Below are 19876 nucleotides of genomic sequence, written 5' to 3' on the forward strand. Positions count from 1 at the left end.
AGATCCAGCAAGTTGAGAGGGTTCATATCAGAATAGTCCTTATTGAGATTCCCCTGTGAATTCTTTAACTTGAGTCTTTTTTCATGCTTTCTGTTTTGATATATATATATATAAAAAATGTTGCATTAACCTTTCCATCTTCCTATGTAAACCGCTGAGATTGATCATCCCTTTTGCCATTCAAAATTATACAGAAACCCTTTAAAAATGCTACCAATAGCACTGGGTTATCTTAAATCTGCAATAATGTATGCACTAAACTCACCATGCTTTTTGTTGCATTGTGTCCCTCAGCTCCTTTAAGTCATTTGTTACAGCCTTCAAGTCCCATAGCTCCATGATGTCTTTTTTCCAAATAAGCATATCTAGGTTGAAGTTGAAAAAAAATAACAATGCTTAAGCAACTCAGTATGACATTATTATAATATGACAAATAGCCCATGAGGATACCATGTAAACGGGTGTTTTCTTTATGCCATTGTTAGACTGAGCATGGATGAAAAGGAAATATTTTACTTTCCTTTTAATGTATTCATCTGTTGCGGCACTGTGCTTGTGTTTTCCGTTTTTTTCCCCCATCAGTTTGTTGTATATGTGTTCTGGCACCGCTCCTTTGCCACCATCAGCATCATCGTCGCAATTCTTTGCAGCCTCCTGCTTTGTTTTTGCTGGACTTGTTTTAAAAAAAATTATTTTCTTTTAAAATGTCCAGCAAACTTCGGGAAAACATTGTTTTTCATACTTAATGTACGTAGTAACATCCAGCCAATCAAAGCTGAATCTGCCAGATGTAAGAACTCGGAAGGCTCTCCGGTCAGAACGAGGCCCAGAGGTGGATGATTTTGAATTCAGAGACTGCAGTGTGAAATTACATCAGGTTTTGACTTGACAGATGAGGGTAGCAACACCTTGGAGATAAAGATGGAGAACTGGTGAGGAAGATGAGAGGAGGGAATAAGTGGTCAGGTGGTTAGTCAAACAAGCAAACAAACAAAGGTTATCATTAAAAGAAAATCTTAACAAGGGGATTGACAGTGATGAAAATACTTCTGGATGATGGTTCTTTAATAGGAATGAAGCTCACAGAATATAGCACCACAGTCAGGTTAATATTGGAGTCAATGGAAGGCTGGGAATTAGCTCTTAGTGTAATATTACTGTGGATGGGGGTAATAATAAATAATAAGTTTTATTTATGTAGCGCCTTTCACAGACCCAAAGATGCTTTACTTACTAAACATTGGATTTAGTTGAAAGCCCAGTGCATCTCTACACAGAAGCCAAAGGGCACCTTGTGTGTCTACATGAGAAACACAGAGGAGTGACAGAGCATCGCTATTTGATTACGTGGGAATGAGAACAGGTTGCATCAGCCTGATGCATTGATTAATTAATGTTTATGTTAATATGCACACACGTATTGCAGTGAAAGGTAGCACTGTATATTCTTGAGATGACTGCTGATCTGTTGAAAGCATTTACAGTAAAAATGATGATGAAGTGAATGATGTTAATATTCTGCTTTCTCTAACCTGCATCAAGGCCATTACCATAATGGTGGTAATTACATACAGAGTGGACTGCAATGACAATTAGCATATTCTCAAGGCAAAATAATAATGGAACTGCAATGCATTTTGTGTGTGTGTATGTGTGTATGTGTGTATGTGTATGTGTGTATCCTACCTTTCTTATGTCTCATCTTGCTGGTCAAGGCTAAAATAAAAAATCCAATTAACCAACAGCTTGCTCTGAAGTAAGGGTTAGAAATTGAAAAACTCAAACAAAAGCACAGTGCAGGACAGACTAGAATAACAATACAGTTCATTTGAAAGAACTGTAGGAGCTACTAGACACCCCCAATATCACCTACCAATGTGAACCTAGGCTGAACTAAAATAACCTCACCTGTACTCACACTGGCTTTCACAACATAATCACTGGTTCGTCATTAATTGTTATTCTTCTATTAACAAAGGGGGAAAAAGACTTGTATAATTATCATCTTACTTTGCAGTTAGCCTCAGCTCTATGGAGTCTTCTTTTTTTGGCCCATTGTTCCAGTTTTCCTACGTAATGACTTGTCACAGCAGGACAAACAACAAAAAAGTGGTACGAATAATTATTCATCATATTATTTACACCTCTGGTTTTCAGCAGCTGTGGAAAAAAATCAGTTTTTTGCATCTTGATATGAGTTACATTACTTCAGTATTTCCTGAAACATTTAACCTAATAAACTTCCACTGTTCAAAAGAGACTCTAATCATATTCTGGGTTATTATATATTGAATTTAAAATCTGAATATCAATAAATACAGACTCAAATATTGCATTTCTACCTTTAGAAATGGTTCCTGTGCCTCTAAGTAGGACATAGTAGACAGTAAAAATACAGAATGTTTGTTTTTATTCATGTGCAGGTGTTTGTCAAACAGGTAACAGGCTGCAGTGAGAAAACACTGCTGCTCTGGCAGTGATAACTGCAAGCCTATATTGGTATTAGCACAGCGCGCATGTGTGCAGACACAAACTCCATCAAACGTTGCAACAGCTGTTAAAGCGGACTGACAGCTGATCCAGCTGTGATCAGCTGTGGCTGTCATAAGAAACAGACGTTGCTTCACATGATACTTCAGAGGGAAGGGCGTCTCATTTCTCTAAAAACATATTATGCACAGTTGGAGGGACTAAGATGCAAGGAGAAGATGCAAGTGGGGGGAAACGTGGATGCAATTTAGGGGATTTGTGTGTGTGTGTATTCTGGGGGTGGCCTCCTGGTTTCCCTCTCCCCACTATTCAACTGATGCACCTGCAGCTGATCACCTACTCAACTCAACAGACCACCACACCATAAAACCCCTTTTCATCCATCAAGACTGTGCTAGATCATTCATTCTACCATGCTGTATACATTTCAAGGCCACTTCAGTTGTTCTTTGTAGTTTGTAGTTTGCACTAAGCTAATTCTGAGTCTCCCTGTGCTCCACATTTACACTCCAGTCTGCCACAGTTGCCTGCCATAACCAGCTTCACCCATCCTCCAACCTGCTCATACAATCCAGTACCGCTCAGCTGCTCCGTCTGCCTCTCTCTGACTGATCCTACATTGGACCGTGGTGATATATCAAGCTATTTTGCAGTAAACCCTTTTCTAAACCATTTCTGTCTGTGAGCCTGTGTTCTGTATTTTGGGTCAGTTTAGGCTGAGAGTGCTCACAGAGCCTCTTTGGCTAAGCTGCAGTTTTCGCTGCCTGAACAAACATATTTGGGACATGTTCTAAAGAATGGACATCACTCCCTCTCACCAGAGAGAGTGAACATTTTTGAACCACATATCTCCCCCCAAGACTAAGAAAAAGATGCTCTCATTTTTGGGGATGGCATATTACTGCAGGCAATGGATTTAGAGTGCTATGGACTCAGTTTTGCAGGCTGCCACAGCCCAATGTGCTGTTCCTACTTAAATCCAGCCACTGTCCTTCTTTTGATTGATGAAGAAAATGAGCATAATGCCTTGCTATTATTGAGATGAGCACATTTGCAAGACCAGCTTTGCGTAATGGTATCTCGGCACAAGTAGCTGAACTGTACGCCCTTAATAGAGTGGGGATTCTAGCCAAAGATAGAGTTACAATCCTGTGATCCTGTGACGTGGAAATGCATTGGCTGATTCTGCAGACAAACAAGCTTACATTTCCTCTTCCTCAGTGACATGTTAATGTACTCTCATGACCCTCAAATTCAATTTGTGAACATTTAGTTCTGTGTCTTTCCTCGGTCTGTCCTCCATGTGCTGGTACATTCTGTTCATGGGCACACATATGACACAAAATAAGAGAAATGTTCTCAAAATAAATTAAAAAATAGCACTGTAGTAAGTCTCCTCATATGGTATTGGATAGTTTATTAAAGGAGTAATACTTCTTCAAGTGATAGTTTTGTTTTCCCTCCCCATTTTAGTTGTTTTTGGAAAGATTAGGATTATGAAAGGGAATAATTAATTGAAAGATAATATTCTGAAAATTTTAATGACTTCAAGTTTTAAATTTATCCTTTTAATTTCTTCTAAAAATCCCAACATAAATTTTTCTATTCAATTTGCATTCCTTTTGTAAATTGTCATTAAACTTGTACTTTTTAAAATCTTACTTTTTGTTTTATTTTGGTTTACTTCTAAGTGATTTCTAAATGACGGATCAGTAAACTGGAAGAGAGGATAGTGCCGCAAAGTATGGATAAAAGGAGAGAATACAATTTTTAGGGAATAAACAGCGACAGCCTTTGAGGCAACGATAACTCAGTCTTATAACAGAGCTAGGATTCTAACCCTATAAAAGAAAAATTGCCCAAAACAATGACTAAGACATTACTAAAATGAACATTTTAAATTTTAAGCTTGATATGAGCCTGAGCCTGAGCTGTTCTCAAAGTAAAGTGCGACAGTATTGTGAGGAGATATTTGTCTCGTTCCTCTTTGTCAGCGTTGTATTGCAAAATTTCCACAACAATCTTATCATGATCCAGTCACTATCTGCTCCTCAGTCTCTCTATGCAGCCACATACTCTCATCCACAGCCCTCTGCTTTGCCCTCCTCACTTCTCCTAGGCCTTTCTTTTCTCCAACTTCCCAGACCTGCTATCTTCAAGCTTTCCACCAGATGCCCACAGATTTTCACTCCTCTCCTAAAATACAATTACTGAGTAGGGACACGTGTCCCTATAGAGGGTACAGTATTGAACCCATCCTCATGTAAGGTGAACCCCGTATTCAGCCTCCCCACAAAACCACTCTGCTTTGGACTGCTGAATACCAGAATGAGTATGTTAAGTAACCAAACTAATACTTAACAGAAAGGTATGGCTCCTCCCATCACTTGGCCAAATATTTCCAAGGAAGTCCCTCATAGAGGAATGAGGCCAAAAATGTTCAACACGACAAGCCTTATCAGACATTTGAAGATCAGTCACGTCAAGACGAGTATACTTTTTTAAAGCTAGTTAGCATTAAGGCAGACAGAGTAAGACTATCATATGCCTTGATCACCATCTGAAGATTCCCCTGGAGCCTTGATAAAGAGATGCATTTAAATGTAATCTTTTACACTTTTGAAGTCCAGTTCCACTTAGTGATGATGTGTTCAGAGCCCTGTTCCAGATACAGCAGGTACAAATCCTAAAGATTTGTCTTGGGTATAAAAAAAACAGCCTTCGGAATATAGAGGTGCTCTCTCTGCAGATCAAGCTTTTTTGGGCCTTGGTTCAATAAAATAAACTATAGAACTATGTGCCTTTGCCACATGTTGCATTAATCTTGCTGCTTAGTCTAAACTAATTCAAAAAGTATAGAGCATAAAACATTTTAAACTAAATGGCTAAATTATAACCATTTTTGTTTTTTGTATGTAGTCCATAGACATAGTTACATTTTGGATTCATCATACTTTCACTTGCCATTTGCCAATACTATATTAGTTTGAGAAAATCTGTAGTTTGTCTACCTATGAGAAAAGTAAATTGATTTTTAAACTCCGACTGAGATTAGAGTTGTAAATTTAGGCTACTTTGTCATTTTGGTTTTGTTGCACATGAAGAATACACAAAGTAATAATGGGCTGGGTCCTTGCATGCAATGTATGCAATGTATGTTGCATATATATCATGCAATGTGTGTTGGGTGAAGATGGGGAACATGGTGGCAGCAACATCAGCACCTTTCACGTATCAGAGCCAGTTATCCCAATGCGGACAGCCGCTTGGTGTTTTTTGGTAGGACAAAAAGCTGCTTTTCCGCTCTCACACAACCAGCATGGGCCTACTTCAGTGCACTGTGCACAAGTGTAGATAGTGAGTGACTTTTCAGCACAGCAGGGAATATTGTAGATGAGAAGAGGACCTTGCTGTCTGCCAAAAATGCAGAGATTCTTATATTTATAATGAAAAATATGCCATTGATGCTTAGGAAGTAAGCCTCAGGAGATATGAATCATACTGATTCATCCTCTCCCCCTCTCTCTCTCCTCTATCTCCCCCCTCTCTTTCTCTCTCTCTACTTCTCTAAAAGGCCACGAAAATTGCCTCAGTTTCCCAAAACAAAAAGCAGCTACTCCAGATTTCATCGACTCTTGATGAAAAAGCTGTCATGACAGTGCAGCAGTGGTACTGTTATTAGGGCGTCAGTGTGTTTTTCTTGACATCCCCAGAGATATGAACATAGATGGACAGAGAGACACTCACACAGCCCTACAACACGAAAAAAGACCAAAGCCACTACGTGCAATGGGCCTGAAGTTAGAGATATAGATAGACAACAGACAGAGGTACAAGTTTGTTTTTTTGTTACTTGCCGTGAACTGTATTGCCTGTGGTCTGTTATCTTCTAAATGCAGAAAGACATTTAGGGCTGACTCACTTATATTTTATGTTTTGGCTATAGCCTTTTTTTTGTAGCGGTTTTATAGTCTCTAAAGCTGAGTAAAGACCCTGTGTCTTGTTGTTATTGGAATTGATTTTTGTTGCCTCAGTATACACAATTTATTGTTCCAACTTGGTGTGTTGTGCACATCTAGCTTCTATTCTAAATTTTTATTTTACATAATTTTTATTTATTTAACTCCACATGAAAGCTATATTTGTTTATCCCTAACCTGCTCACAACATTGGCTGTTGCTTATGGTTTAACTTGTGTCCCTAAAAGACGATACATAAACAGTTGTCCATTCATATAATATACAGTGTTGTTAAGAATAACAAATAATGCCACATGATAAATAGAGGGCTTCGAATAGACTCTGTGATTGGAATGAGCCAATACTGCTTCCAGCAATTGGTGATTGGCCCCAAAAATCCTGATCAAAGCACCATCACAGAAAAGGGTCGAATAGACTACCAAAATGGGGTGGTGGTCTTGTATTAAACAAATCCCTCCCGGTCTCCTCTGTTGGGTGGAAAGGACCATTCTAGGTTTTTCTGACAACAGCATCAGCAGTAAAAGGCAGGCAGAGACCCACATGGGCCCATGCCATCCACTGTCAGTGGGTGTACCAGGGGTCTCATTTATAAAACAGTGTGTAGGACCCACACTAACTAGGTATATGCATAGAATTCAAAAATAATATGGGACTAATGCGCTGCAGAGGACCAACAGCCATGAACAGACTTTTACTTTTTTTTTTATTTCCCCATTTTCAAGTGATGTGTGCAACCCAAAACAATATACAACATCAATAGACATTCCTGTGGATCATAGCACCTAATGGTTTATTGTGTCAAATCTTCATTCAAATCTATTAATGTGGTTTCAGCCACACCCCCTTTATTTGACATGCATTTCATTTGTTCAACAAAATAGCAATTTGCTGATTCTGTATAGTGATGAGCTCTAAAACCAAACCAAGAATGATGACTATATTTCAAAACTCATCTTGCCACCACTTTTTTTTAACCTCCTTGGATATTATTGGATGCATGCTAATTTCTAACTTTGTGGGCTAAATCAGGCTGAGCTCTTAAAAATCGGTGTGATAAACTGCAATGTCAGAGAGCTGCTTCCCTCATAGAACTATTTCTCAACTGTAAATGTAACATGTTGTTATATAACACAAGACTATCTATTCTACCAAAGCATTAACAAAGGAAATGTCAGGATTTTTAATATTAAAATTGTTCTAAATCTCCACTTTTGACAGCATCACTGTGATGCGTTATTTAGACAGCTTTGTAACAAATACAGGGTTCCAAGCTAGTTGATGTGATGAAGTTTGACTTTAAAAGATGATAAATCTCTGTAGAGCTGAGAATTCTCACGTTACACCTTTCACATTACATATAGTCATTTGATCAACTGTTACTATCAAAATGTTGATTACAGTCCAAATCTCTCAATAACTAATGAATATTACTGATGTTACTTCATTAGTCTTGAGACACATTTGTAAAACTACAAAAAACATCTCTCAACAACAAATTGCCTTGTGAATACAACTTTTAAATTGTTACTTTTAAAAGTTGAATAAAACTCAATATTAATAGTTGGAACAGTGGGAAAGTGAGGATGGATGCAAAATATAGACTTAATAGAAAATGAAAGAGGTTTTAGATCAAGGACTCAACTGAGCTTAAGTTAATTGTCTTTAATTGAATATAAAACATTTGAGTGGAATAACCCTTTAAAATAGACCTTTAAAACATGTCTAAGCCCTGATGAGTGTATATAAACACTTCTATTTTGAGGAGGAGGAGAGAGAGTGATGAAGATGTGTGTTGATGTGACAGAAGGACTCAAAGATTTGTATTAAAATGTTAAGGCCTGATCACTCACTGAGGGTCTGAAGATTTAACACAACACACACTGCTATTAAAATCTGAGAAGAGCTGAACATTTCATGAAATTAGTGCTGTGATTGTGTAAAAAGTCTGAATAATATGAAAATGTTGAATTAATGAGAGAAAGTCTTATGACCCATTTAAAAGAACAAACCAAAGATTCAAATAAAGATGAATATTTTTTAAAGTTTTATTTACAATATTTACAATACATACAATAATAAATAAATAAAAAGTGGAAGGAATATTGAATATATATAGATTCCATATAAATAATAGATAAATAAAGAAATAATAGTGATTATAGAATAAAAATAATAGTAGTTTGGTGACAATTTAGAATGTCCAATTAACCTGAGCTGCATGTATTTGGAGTGTGGGAGGAAACCGGAGAACCCGGAGGAAACCCACGCAAACACACGGGGAGAACATGCAAACTCCACACAGACAGGAAGAGAGCCTAGATTCAAAACCAGGACCTTCTGCTGTGAGGACACAGTGCTAACCACTGAGCCTCCGTGCCGCCCCTTAAGATCTGTGAAGGTTTTTGTAGTAATTCATGCTAGAAGAACCTTCACAGATCTTCACTTCTTACCCTCCTCCACCACCTCAACACCAATCTTGCGGGAGCGGAAGTTCTTCCTCATCCATGAGACGAAGCGCCGGAAGCAGTTCTTCTTCTTCTCCTGCCTCTCCTGTGGCTGTAGCTGTGGCTCCTTCACCGTGAACAGTTGATACACGTCCTCACCCTTTGTAGTGCTGGTCTCAACTGTTACGGTCGAGTCCTCCGACGTCGCAGCCGTTGAGTCGCTCTCTTTGTCTTTGAGTGACTCTGACATTGTGTTCATCCCAGCCTGCAGACTAAACGCAAACATTCCTGTTATTGTCATGGAAACATCCTTAAACATTACGTGTAATTCAACACTAGAAACAATACAAAAATTAATGTAAAAAATTTGATAAAATAAATTAGATCAAATTATCTATGTTGTAGTGCACTTCCATAACCTAATGAAATATACTAAGCATGCATTGAGTTCATAAAAATATTACATGAAGATGAATTAGAACAAAATAAGGTTCACATATTCTTAACCCAACCGGTCAGGGCACACAGCCGCCTACCAGTTCAGTTCTAACCTGGGCGTTGTTGGAGGTGGACTGTGGGTGTCTTCTTCAATTTCCATGGTGTCCTGGTCCTGGTCCTGATCCTGGTCCTGATCCTGATCCTGGTCTTGGTCCTGGTCCGGGTCCTGGTCCGGGTCCGGGTCCTGGTCCGGGTCCTGGTCAGTCACATCATCGGAGACAGCCTTAGAGTCTACCACCACTGTGCCTTCGGTAGTGGCAGGACAGACTACAACCGGCATCGTAGGTGTTGGATTTCGGTGGTCTGGGTCAGCTTCAGAATCGTCAGAGTCCTCACCATCCAATGTAATCGAGCTAAAAAAAACACACACACACACACACACACACACACACACACACACACACACACACACACACACACACACACACACAGAGTTAGGATATTATCCCTGTTTGTGTCAAGAAATAAATATTTCTCCTCTATCTGAGGGATGATGATGATGACCAGTAAAAAATAATCTTACCTGACATTACTCTCAACACCGCTGTCCTCTTCCAGGCTGTTAGTGGATGATGAAGGCCAAGGCATGATGGAATACTTATTTTCTGAACTGAGGCTTTCAATTGTTCTGCAAAATGAAAACATGCATTTAGTAAGTACTACTGGGAAAATCTTACTGTGCTTCGTCTGGTATAGAAATGTTTGTAATTAACATTAGCTTTTTAATATTAGTACAGTGTGAGTACTGTCCAACTTAATGCTAAACTTATTATTGCTAAAGATATTCAGTGAGTTGTTAACTATTAGCTTGTTGCATACAGTGATAAGTGTATTTTCCATCCTCACCGTTACATTGATCACTACCACTATATTTACTTCTCAACACACACACACACAAACACACTTACCCAGGGTTGTGGTAGCCATCCAAGAATGGATGACGGAGGACCTCACTTGGTGTAATCCTCTCAGTCCAGTTCATGTGGAGCATGGCCTTCAACAGCTCTATCATCTGCTCCTGTGTATATATGTCTGTTGTTTCCTTCAACAAACATACCTAGTAAAGGAAACAATGGTCAAATCCAGCACAAAACTTCATAAGTCCTCATAATTCATTAAAATGTATCAACTGTTAATGGCAATGACAGCTACCACCCAATTAATACTTACATTTTTCAGTGAATCCAGGGATGAATATGTGTACTTTCTGCGGTCATCCATCGATTTTCCACAGAACTCCCAAGGCGTCTAAAAGAAGGTTCAATATATAGTAATGAGTCTAACTGCTTAACTGTTAAATGTTGGAAGGATGAAACTTCATCTTAATCAGAGAAGAGATTGGTAATATGACTTATTGTGGTACCTTGAGCCTCCAGCTTGTGAAGAACACCTTGTTGAAATAGGAGAGTTTCCTTGGACTCTTTCTAATTAGATTATCTGCTGGATGACCCAGTAGTTTAACCATGTATCTCAACTGGAAATAAAACACAACATTACAATAAGTTATGCAACAGGCATGCTTCTTATCTGTTTTTGTCTAAGTGCTTTTGCTAAAACTGCTCACTAATGTATAACCTTGATCACAGCACCTTACTACTGTGGTACTGACAGTAATCAAAGACCTTTGCTTTTAAGACCCCCACCCAGTCATTCTTTAGACAGCAAACTTATACCCTCAGGAGGAGTAACATTACTTGATCAATTATAAACAGAGTAAATAGCAAGTGGACAGTCCAGTATAGTATAATAATGACTTACTGTTTCATATTCATCGCATCCTGGAAACAGTTTATAGGGAAGGATCATCTCGGCCAGTATGCATCCCAGTGCCCACATATCAATGGCCTCAGAAAAGGGGAGGCCCAAAATCACTTCTGGAGACCTGAGGGTGGAAGAAAACCAGTACACAGAATGAGGAACACGGTCATATTTTAAATATTCAAAATAAAATCTAGCACAGGGACGAGCTAAACAAATAGCAAATATATACAGGAAGCACACAGTTACTTATAATAAAACTGCTAGACAACAAACATACTCCAGTATAACAATGATCAATATCTCTATAGGACTCACCTGAACTGAAGCGTCTGACGTGACATGCCCTGCCTCATCTTTGATTTCGGGATGGCCAATCCGAAGTCGATAAGCTTAACTTTAAGGGGATGTTTCTCACGATCCACTATCATAATGTTGTCTGGTTTGACATCACCATGAATAATTTGGATGCTCTTCAGTGCATCCAATGCTGTGGCCGCCTACAAGTGCAAGGTCAGTAATAAGGTCAGTAATAGAACATAAGAGACATGTAGAAGTTTCAAAGTGACACAGTATTGAGTGTTTTGCTTGTTATCTAGTGGTAGTGTATTCATACCTGCTGTGTGATAAGTCTGATGTCATTCAGACTTAACGGGTGATTTGAGTGGATGTAACTGTGCAGGCTGATATCCAGTGGCTCAAAGACCAGCGCTGTGCCACGACTTGTTTCAAACGACTCGAAAAACTTGACAATGTTGCGCCGATCCAATTTGTGGGACATTAACCTCTCCAACATGGCAAGCTGGAGACAAGTTTGACAAGATTAGTTATTTACAGATGGTTCATATGTTAACTTGTTGAAAGTCAGAGGTAACAGGTGGACTGATGTGACAATACAGAAAGGCAGAGCTGTGGTGATTCAGTCTCACTACAGATAGTTGTATTATTATTCACTATATCTTTACCAAGTACATTATTTCCTAATAATTGCCTTTTTACAAGTATTATACCAAATATAACTTAAATAACTTAATACTAGTCTTACTGTACAAAGTATAAAAGTGCTTTAACAATCATCTGAGTCTTACCTCCAAGCTGATATTGAAATCGATGTTTCTGGGGATCTTCACTGCTACAATATCTTTAGTGTCTTTCTTGACACACTTTAGCACCATTCCATAGGTGCCCTCACCCAGAACCTTCATGTATTGATATTTTTGGGGGAGTGCGACTGTGGTTCTCACACGGGAGAAGGTATGATCGTTCCTGAATGCCATTCTTCTTTTTCTCAGAAAGCTTAAAAGAGATAGGAGAAGTTGCTTTCATTCACTTTAAAAGGACCACAACAATGTTTTAATTTTTTCAACTACAGCGTGTGTATAGTTTCTATTAGGGCTGTCACTTTTGTCAAAAATCAAGTTTGATGAATACCAAATGTCAGGCAATTTGTTGGAATATATTTCGAATATCTTAGTGCCTCAGACGAATTAACATTATTTTACACACAGACAGCCTTATCTTTAACTGTGACCTTACCATCCATGGCTAGAACCCATACTATTTCCACACTATTTTTCAGATGACTTGCATTACATACTTCAGTGTTCACCTGTCTGTCTTAGCTCTTATCAAAAGTGAATGCATTCCCACCAGGTGTATCAAATTGTTAAATGTAAGCTTAACTATGGCTCACCTCTGAGCTTTGACTGCTGTCAAATGTAGACTAAACACCCTTAAATGACTAAACACATCTTTACATTGGACATTTCTGAACACCTCTTGGTTGTAAATTAAAGTATAACTGGAGATCAGAAATGTTGCTAGATCAAAAAGAAAGATAGTGATTTACCTGTATCACAGTCGTTGATTGGTTTGACTTTTGTGTGGTTCTTTGGATTTCTTACTTGTTGATTTGAGTGTTGTCTGTTCAACTGCTACAAGTAAAATGAGTAGAATTCACACAGGTGCCTTATATGAGTGCTCACAATTCCAAGTTCCTTTGTGATGTCATTTTTGACTTTTTTGACTTCTGACATCATACAGTTCTAATGTCAGTTAAAAAAAAACAACTTTATTTAACAAAATATACAAACAATGACACAGAGAGCTGAATATCAACAATACATAAGTTCATACATGTACAAATATAAATATATATTAAAATATATATAACATATATGCACATGAATACATATAAATAAATAAACAAACTAACAAAGGATGAAAACAAAACAGAGAAAAATAATACATTTATATGCATTACAATAAATTATACAACAATTTACATTACAGAAAAGTTTTATTTTCAAGGGAGTTCAACATATATTTTTATAATGTTCTATAAATCTATTACTTTTCATATTGTTTATCAAGGAAAGTGATAACCCAACAACCCAACAATTTAATTGATTTCTCCAGAAAAAAGGGAAAATAAAGCTGATTATATATATATATATATATATATATATATATATATATATATATATATATATATATATTAACAGATTGTTATATTATCATTATTCCATGAGAAGGTTCTGTGAGGAGAAAAGTTGTGGACGAAGTATAGCTTCCAGGTAAGGAGAGACTGCTGATGAAACTTAGACAATGAAACAGGAAGTCTGTTAGGTGAGTAGTTACATGTTAAGACAAAAGACAGGCCGCCGATTTTATCAAAAATATGGTTTAGGATGAAGAACCATACAAATATTGGCTTTCTAGGCATTTTTTAATCCAGTTAATTTAAAAAATATATATTAACAGTAGGCCTATCCATAATATTTAACATGTCGAGTCCTCCTTCAGCTCTGCTATTAGATAGTACCGTTTTCTTAAGTTTGTAAGTTTTATTTTTCTAAATGAAATCAAGGAATAATTTGTTAACGTTGTAAGCTGTGGAGTCACTAACAAAAAAAGAAAGTGAAGGGTTATCAAAACGAGACAGCCCTTCCGCTTTGGACAGGAGTACTCTGCCATATAATGTTTTTAGTACTCTTAATTCCTCCATTAAAGTTCAAATATTACTATTATTGTTATACTTTTAATAACTAAAATCATTATATCACAATGTAGTATTACTACAACTGTTACGCTGTGTTAAAACCAAATGGCTTTAATTTTTTTTTTTAAGTGTAATGCCCTTTTAATTCATCACCATGCTATCAACTGTACATTAAAAGCTAATTAGCTTAGCGCTAGGCGTTAGCATAGCAATTAGCGTTAGCTACGTTTTCAGGACATTAACAATGATACAGTATGCACCAAGGTATGTTGGAAACATAAGAAAACATTTCCATAACCCAAACTGGTTTTTGTACCTGAACTTAAACAGCAAATATGGTGTAAGTATGGCTAGCAATTAGCTTAGCGTTTAGCTTTACCTGGCTACTAGCAAAGAATGTTGTACTACAACTCACCTGAGCGTCAAACATTTAAAGGGATCATATTATGAAAAATTCACTTTTTCTGGTCTCGTGCTCATTCATTTGGGTCTCTGATCCTCTTTCTAACAGGCACACTGTGAAATAAACAGCCCAGCTAGATTATTGAGCTACAGATGTTACAACATGTCATTTAACAAGTCGTTCAGATGTGCCTCTGTTGATGGTGACACTATCAGATCATTTGAATAATACCACCCCCCCATCTAAGTATCTCCACTCACCAGGTACAGCTACCTTTTGGAGGTCTGTCACCTTCCTCCGGCAGGCGCCAGCCTCATAAACACGGTGTGAAGCTAAGAGCTAAAAATAAAACATGAACTGCTGTGTCTGTTGTACAGCACAAATCACTCCATCAGCTCCCAGCCTCAGAGAACAGAAGACTGGACTATATTTATTTTTGATGGCAACGTCCCAGCTACAGTTGGTAAAAACCTGAACCTGTGTATTAACCACCTCCTGTCGAGAATAAAGTACTGTGTATTTCTTTTGCCGTTTAGCACTGGCTAACTAGTAAGCGTTTTGCTGTTTAGCACTAGCTAATGTTAACAGCAAGTTAGGATGCAGTCAGCAGGGTTGGGAGTTGGAAGTGGAGTCAACCCCTGCTGGGCCCAAGCATCAGGGATTCATGAAAAAATACTTTTTCCAAACTAAAATGTGTTATACAGGTGGCATAGCTCCTTAGCTTAGTGCTAGTGAGTGTGCGGACTGGAGAGACAGAGAGTGTCTGTGACATAAAAGAGACATAATCACTACTCATCCAACTACTTAGGTTTTAAAAGTTAATCGCAAATACTGTCATTACTAATTAGTTTCGGAATCTGTCCCCACCATCCAAATTTATCTGTGGAGGCTTTCCACTATGTCATTCTTCACATTGCTCCTAAAAAAAATGCAGTGCATGGTCAATTAAACTGTGGTTACTTACAACTTATGAACATTTGTACAGTTTCTGCAGTTACTTACATGTTTGATTTTCTCTTTATTGTACAGGTCTACCTGGCTGCCCTACATTACAATGAAAATACTGACTGAACACAAGCGCCACCACATCGGCTGGAGACCCTTTCTTCAAAGTGCAAAGGCCAGGAGGTAGAATGCAGAGCCAGACCAGTGAAAACAGAGGCAACAATATTTAAGTATTACATTCCTTTATTTTTCAAAGCATTTATTTTTATTTTTATAATGAACATGTAGTATAAACTATTGCACTTAAGTTTCACAACACTTTCAACACAATAAATAAGCTAGAAATACACTTACAGAGATAAATATGTCATATAAAGTGTAACATGCCATTATAAGAAAACAGTCTCACTGTTTAGTGACACACAACAAAAAAATTGTAATATTTTTAAAAAAGTCTTTGTATATATCGCATATTGCTCAAGGTATGTGGATGACTTGATGGATCTCAACATTGAGAAAGTCTTTGTGGACTCTTCACCATACATGGAGGCAGTTTTGATATAGGATTTGTGCAATTTACTTTTATTTCTGTGTTTTGTATTAGCAATATGTTATAATTTGATAATTTAATTCATATTCTAGAATTGTATCTATTCTTCATACTTAATTTAAGGGATTAAAGTTCTTCGTCGCTATGACGGATTTCCGTCAATTGGACTGCAGACTGGCCATATATGAGATCAATGCAGATCCAATGATGAGAATTACAAAGGTATAATAATAGTATATAATGAGATACTCTACATTATTATCACAACAAACACACAGAGCAGGCATGGCGAGTCAATTTTCAACTATCAATAAATTGTTAAAATGGTGTTGGACGCAAGCAGACCATTACTGCATCTTACTGAGTTAAGTTGTGACAACTTTGCACTGTCTCTGTCTGCTGCACGGAGGTTCAACTCTGCCTCGCTGAGAGGGAGCAGAGGAGCTGCTAACGTTAGCCTGTTATTAACGCTGTTATTAGTTGTGGTCGAGCGAGGTAGAGAGTGAACACCTGCGTGCTATTTAAAAGTACATGGCGACATTATGCTGGTTTTGGTTGGTTCAATCAATGTAAGAAAGCAAAGAGAGATCTTCTTTATGGCTATGATGATGATCTCAGTATTAAAGAGCCGTATGGTTAATCTCTGGTGGAGCTGAGCCCTCAGTGTGTGCTGATCATACAAAGACAGTGAACCAGGTGAAAACTGGAGGTGACAGCTACACTCCCTATGTTACTGTAAGTGCAATAAAAGCTACCGTAAAGTAAAAAAACAAGAAGATTAATTAAATTTAATCCACCCAAAAAACAAGTGGTTATTTGATTTTCTATTTAAAATACAAAAGATTAAGCTGTTTTTCTTTTTCCTGGTCAAATAGCGTTGAGCAGAAATATAAAAATGGTTAGATTTTCTTTTCATATTTAGAATAACAAAAGATAAAATCATTGGCAAACGGAAACAAAAAATGACTAGTTTTCTCATATTCTGAGACTGGATGTTGTCATCAAGGCAAGAGCTCAATAAATAAAAATAAATTAAAAAATCCTTTCCTTGTCACAGCGACGGTCTGATGGACCGTTTGAGTTTTTATAATGTTTATAACTATTTTCTGAAGCCCAGAAGGTGCTAAAATAAAACCAACGATTTCTGAACATTTATACCTCCGACCCACATTGTGGTTATACTGACTGCAGTATGTCTTATTGTTGCCTATAAACTATGGGACCTATCTTTCTGTGGTGTGGAGGACACTGGTGGATTAAAATCCTGATTCTGAGGTATGGCATCTACCACAGTTTGACCTGCATTTTCTGGCTGCTCTTCTGCCATATCTGCATCAACCTGAGCTGGTGGAGTATTCTCCATAGATGTAAGGTCTAACCAGACGGGGAGTTCTGGTCTTCTGAAATGAGGCCAACGCGGAAGTAACTTAGAACTGCATACTATCAAAAGGCCACCAGGAGGTGACCGTTTTGGTGTCAAAAGGACTTCCGTCTCTATACAAGTCAATGGAGAATTCACCAACTTCTCACTTGAATCTAACCTCAGTAAACGTTTCCATTGTCTTTTATTTTCAATCATATATAGAACATGATGGAACATTAGTACATACGTATTTAAAATGAATAATAATCAAAAATTAGTGGTTTTGAAACCGTGACTTTTTCATACCGTGATATACCTTGAAACTGGTAACCGGCCCATGCCTAGTCTCAATCTGGCACATTTACCTGGATTCACAATTCAGTTATATTCAATTCAGTCAGAGATAGTTCAGTTAAAATACCAATTTTGCTTGGATATTCTCAGTTTCATAGTAAATGTACAGTACATTGCAGATGTGGTGACTTGTTAGTGTAAACTGTTAATGCACACATCATTTTGGAATTTTGAGTGAATTCACAACAGTCACCACTTTTCCCCACCAAACAGATTTACTTTAGGTGATCACGCCAGGCTGAGGCAATGGGTAACCAACATGAAGAGAAAGGACTGGACCCCCAACACGTATTCACGTCTGTGCAGTATGCACTTTACGGAGGACCAGTTCTTCACACCTCAGGTAGACAGATACTCTACTCTCTACTCTACTCTGTGCACTAATTTCACACTACATTTTCAAAATGTGAGAAAACTTAGTGAGAATACTTAGGGCCTCATTTACTAATTAACTGAAATACATTATCTAACATGGAGTTACTTTTCAGTAAAAAAAAAGTATATAAATGTGTGGACAGCAACATTTAATAGAGTTAGGGTTTTTGTTTACAGAACACCCCGTCGTGGCATGCACAAAGACTAGGGGTGAGTTTAGTCTCTTTTTTTTGGGTAGGTAGATAAACTGAACTCCAAACCCAGTTGAGGATTATTCTCTTTGTATTCTCTGTGCACAGTTGCCAGTCTGGTCCAGTTGTGTGCATAAAAGTTGATTTGCTCAGTTGCTGTGTGCGTGATTAATATTAAATACGTTTTCTGGATTTAACATTAGGGCAAGAGGAGGCTGACGAAAACCGCTGTTGCTACCATTTTCAACTTTCCACCACATCTGTTGAAAAAAACCACTACCATGGCCATGCGGACCAAGTTGGTAAGTATGATTATGGAGGTAAGTGACAGTTTGGTTTGTACATCTGTCCCTTCATGCTCTTCATCCAGCTATCTTACACAGCCTCCCAACAGGCCGGGACCTGTTACACCTTCATGTCCTGTGTTAGATGATGAGGCTGTTGCTGATTTTGACAATGGAGATAGTGGTAGTAATGCTGATCATAACAATGCCATTGTGGAGGAAAACACGGCTGAGAAGACCAATGTTGTTGACGGTGTTCTTCACGATGACATTGTGATGATTGATGTCCATGCTGATGTAGAGGAGGCTGTCACCGATGACATAACTGAGTGTACCACAAGCGTAGACTCACAATCAATTTTGCCTGATCATAACTACATCTGCACAACACAAAAGCACAATGTTGCTGTGTTTGGTGATCACAGCTACAAAACACTTAAACGTCGCGCAAATGCAGTACAGGATCAGCTTTTTGTGGCTCGCAAAAAGCTTAGATTGAAGCATCAGCAGACAAGGAGATTGAAGTCAAAACTCTCCTCCTTGAAAGGTCTGACAAAGGTTCTTCAGAAAAAATTGCTGATCTCCAGTGAATGTGCAGCTCTTCTGGATTCTATAAATGATGTTCCAAGGGAACTTCTGAGGAGAATTCAGTTGAAGAAGAAATCTGCAACATTTTGTGAATAACTCAAGCAGTTTGCGACTACTCTCCAGATCCCTATTGCATACTTCATGATCAGCAGCTTGACTGGGGCAGAGAGAGCGAACGTAATCCGGGAGAGCCTTTCTCGCCTTCATGCATTTGTCGTCTCACTGACATGTGATGGACCATTGCAAAATTTGCCATGAACCGAGGGCTTGGTGCCAAAATTAACATCACAAACATGAGACCTCATTTTCTCCATCCAGGGGACCAAACTCAAAAGGTACATGTGCTCTTGGATCCATGTCACATGTTAAAACTTGTAAGAAATGCATTTTCTACAGCTTAAGTGTTGGAAACAGAAAATGGGAAACAGATCAGATGGCAGTACATTGAAGAACTCCACAAACTTCAATAAAAAGGAATGTCTTCGGCTAGGCAACAAGCTGAGAATGGCACATATCCATTGGCGACAACAAAAAATGAAGGTCCACCCTGCAGCCCAACTTTTCAGCAGCAGTGTGGCTGATGCCCTACAGTACTGTGAGCAAGAATTGAAGTATCCACAGTTCAGAGGATGCCTGGCCACAGCTCAGTTCT

At 38.1% G+C, this 19876-nt stretch overlaps 1 protein-coding gene across 1 annotated transcript; it reads left to right on the forward strand.

Annotated features, from left to right (window-relative positions):
- Positions 1 to 18004: 18004 nt before the first annotated feature.
- On the forward strand, positions 18005 to 19320 carry LOC133993335 (THAP domain-containing protein 5-like). The gene is made up of 2 exons (XM_062432249.1): positions 18005 to 18129; positions 18556 to 19320. Exons 1-2 carry the CDS (start codon positions 18046 to 18048, stop codon positions 19318 to 19320), a joined length of 849 nt encoding a protein of 282 aa, XP_062288233.1. The 5' UTR covers positions 18005 to 18045.
- Positions 19321 to 19876: the final 556 nt, after the last annotated feature.

The sequence above is a fragment of the Scomber scombrus genome, chromosome 13 (genome assembly GCF_963691925.1).
Source record: "Scomber scombrus chromosome 13, fScoSco1.1, whole genome shotgun sequence".
NCBI lineage: Eukaryota > Metazoa > Chordata > Actinopteri > Scombriformes > Scombridae > Scomber > Scomber scombrus.

Bases quoted from the DNA above. Each gene is read 5' to 3' on its own strand.
- LOC133993335 (XM_062432249.1), top strand. From the start codon at position 18,046: ATGAAGAGAAAGGACTGGACCCCCAACACGTATTCACGTCTGTGCAGT. The intron at 18,130-18,555 runs GTAGACAGATAC...ATTTAACATTAG, and splicing joins ACCAGTTCTTCACACCTCAG to GGCAAGAGGAGGCTGACGAA.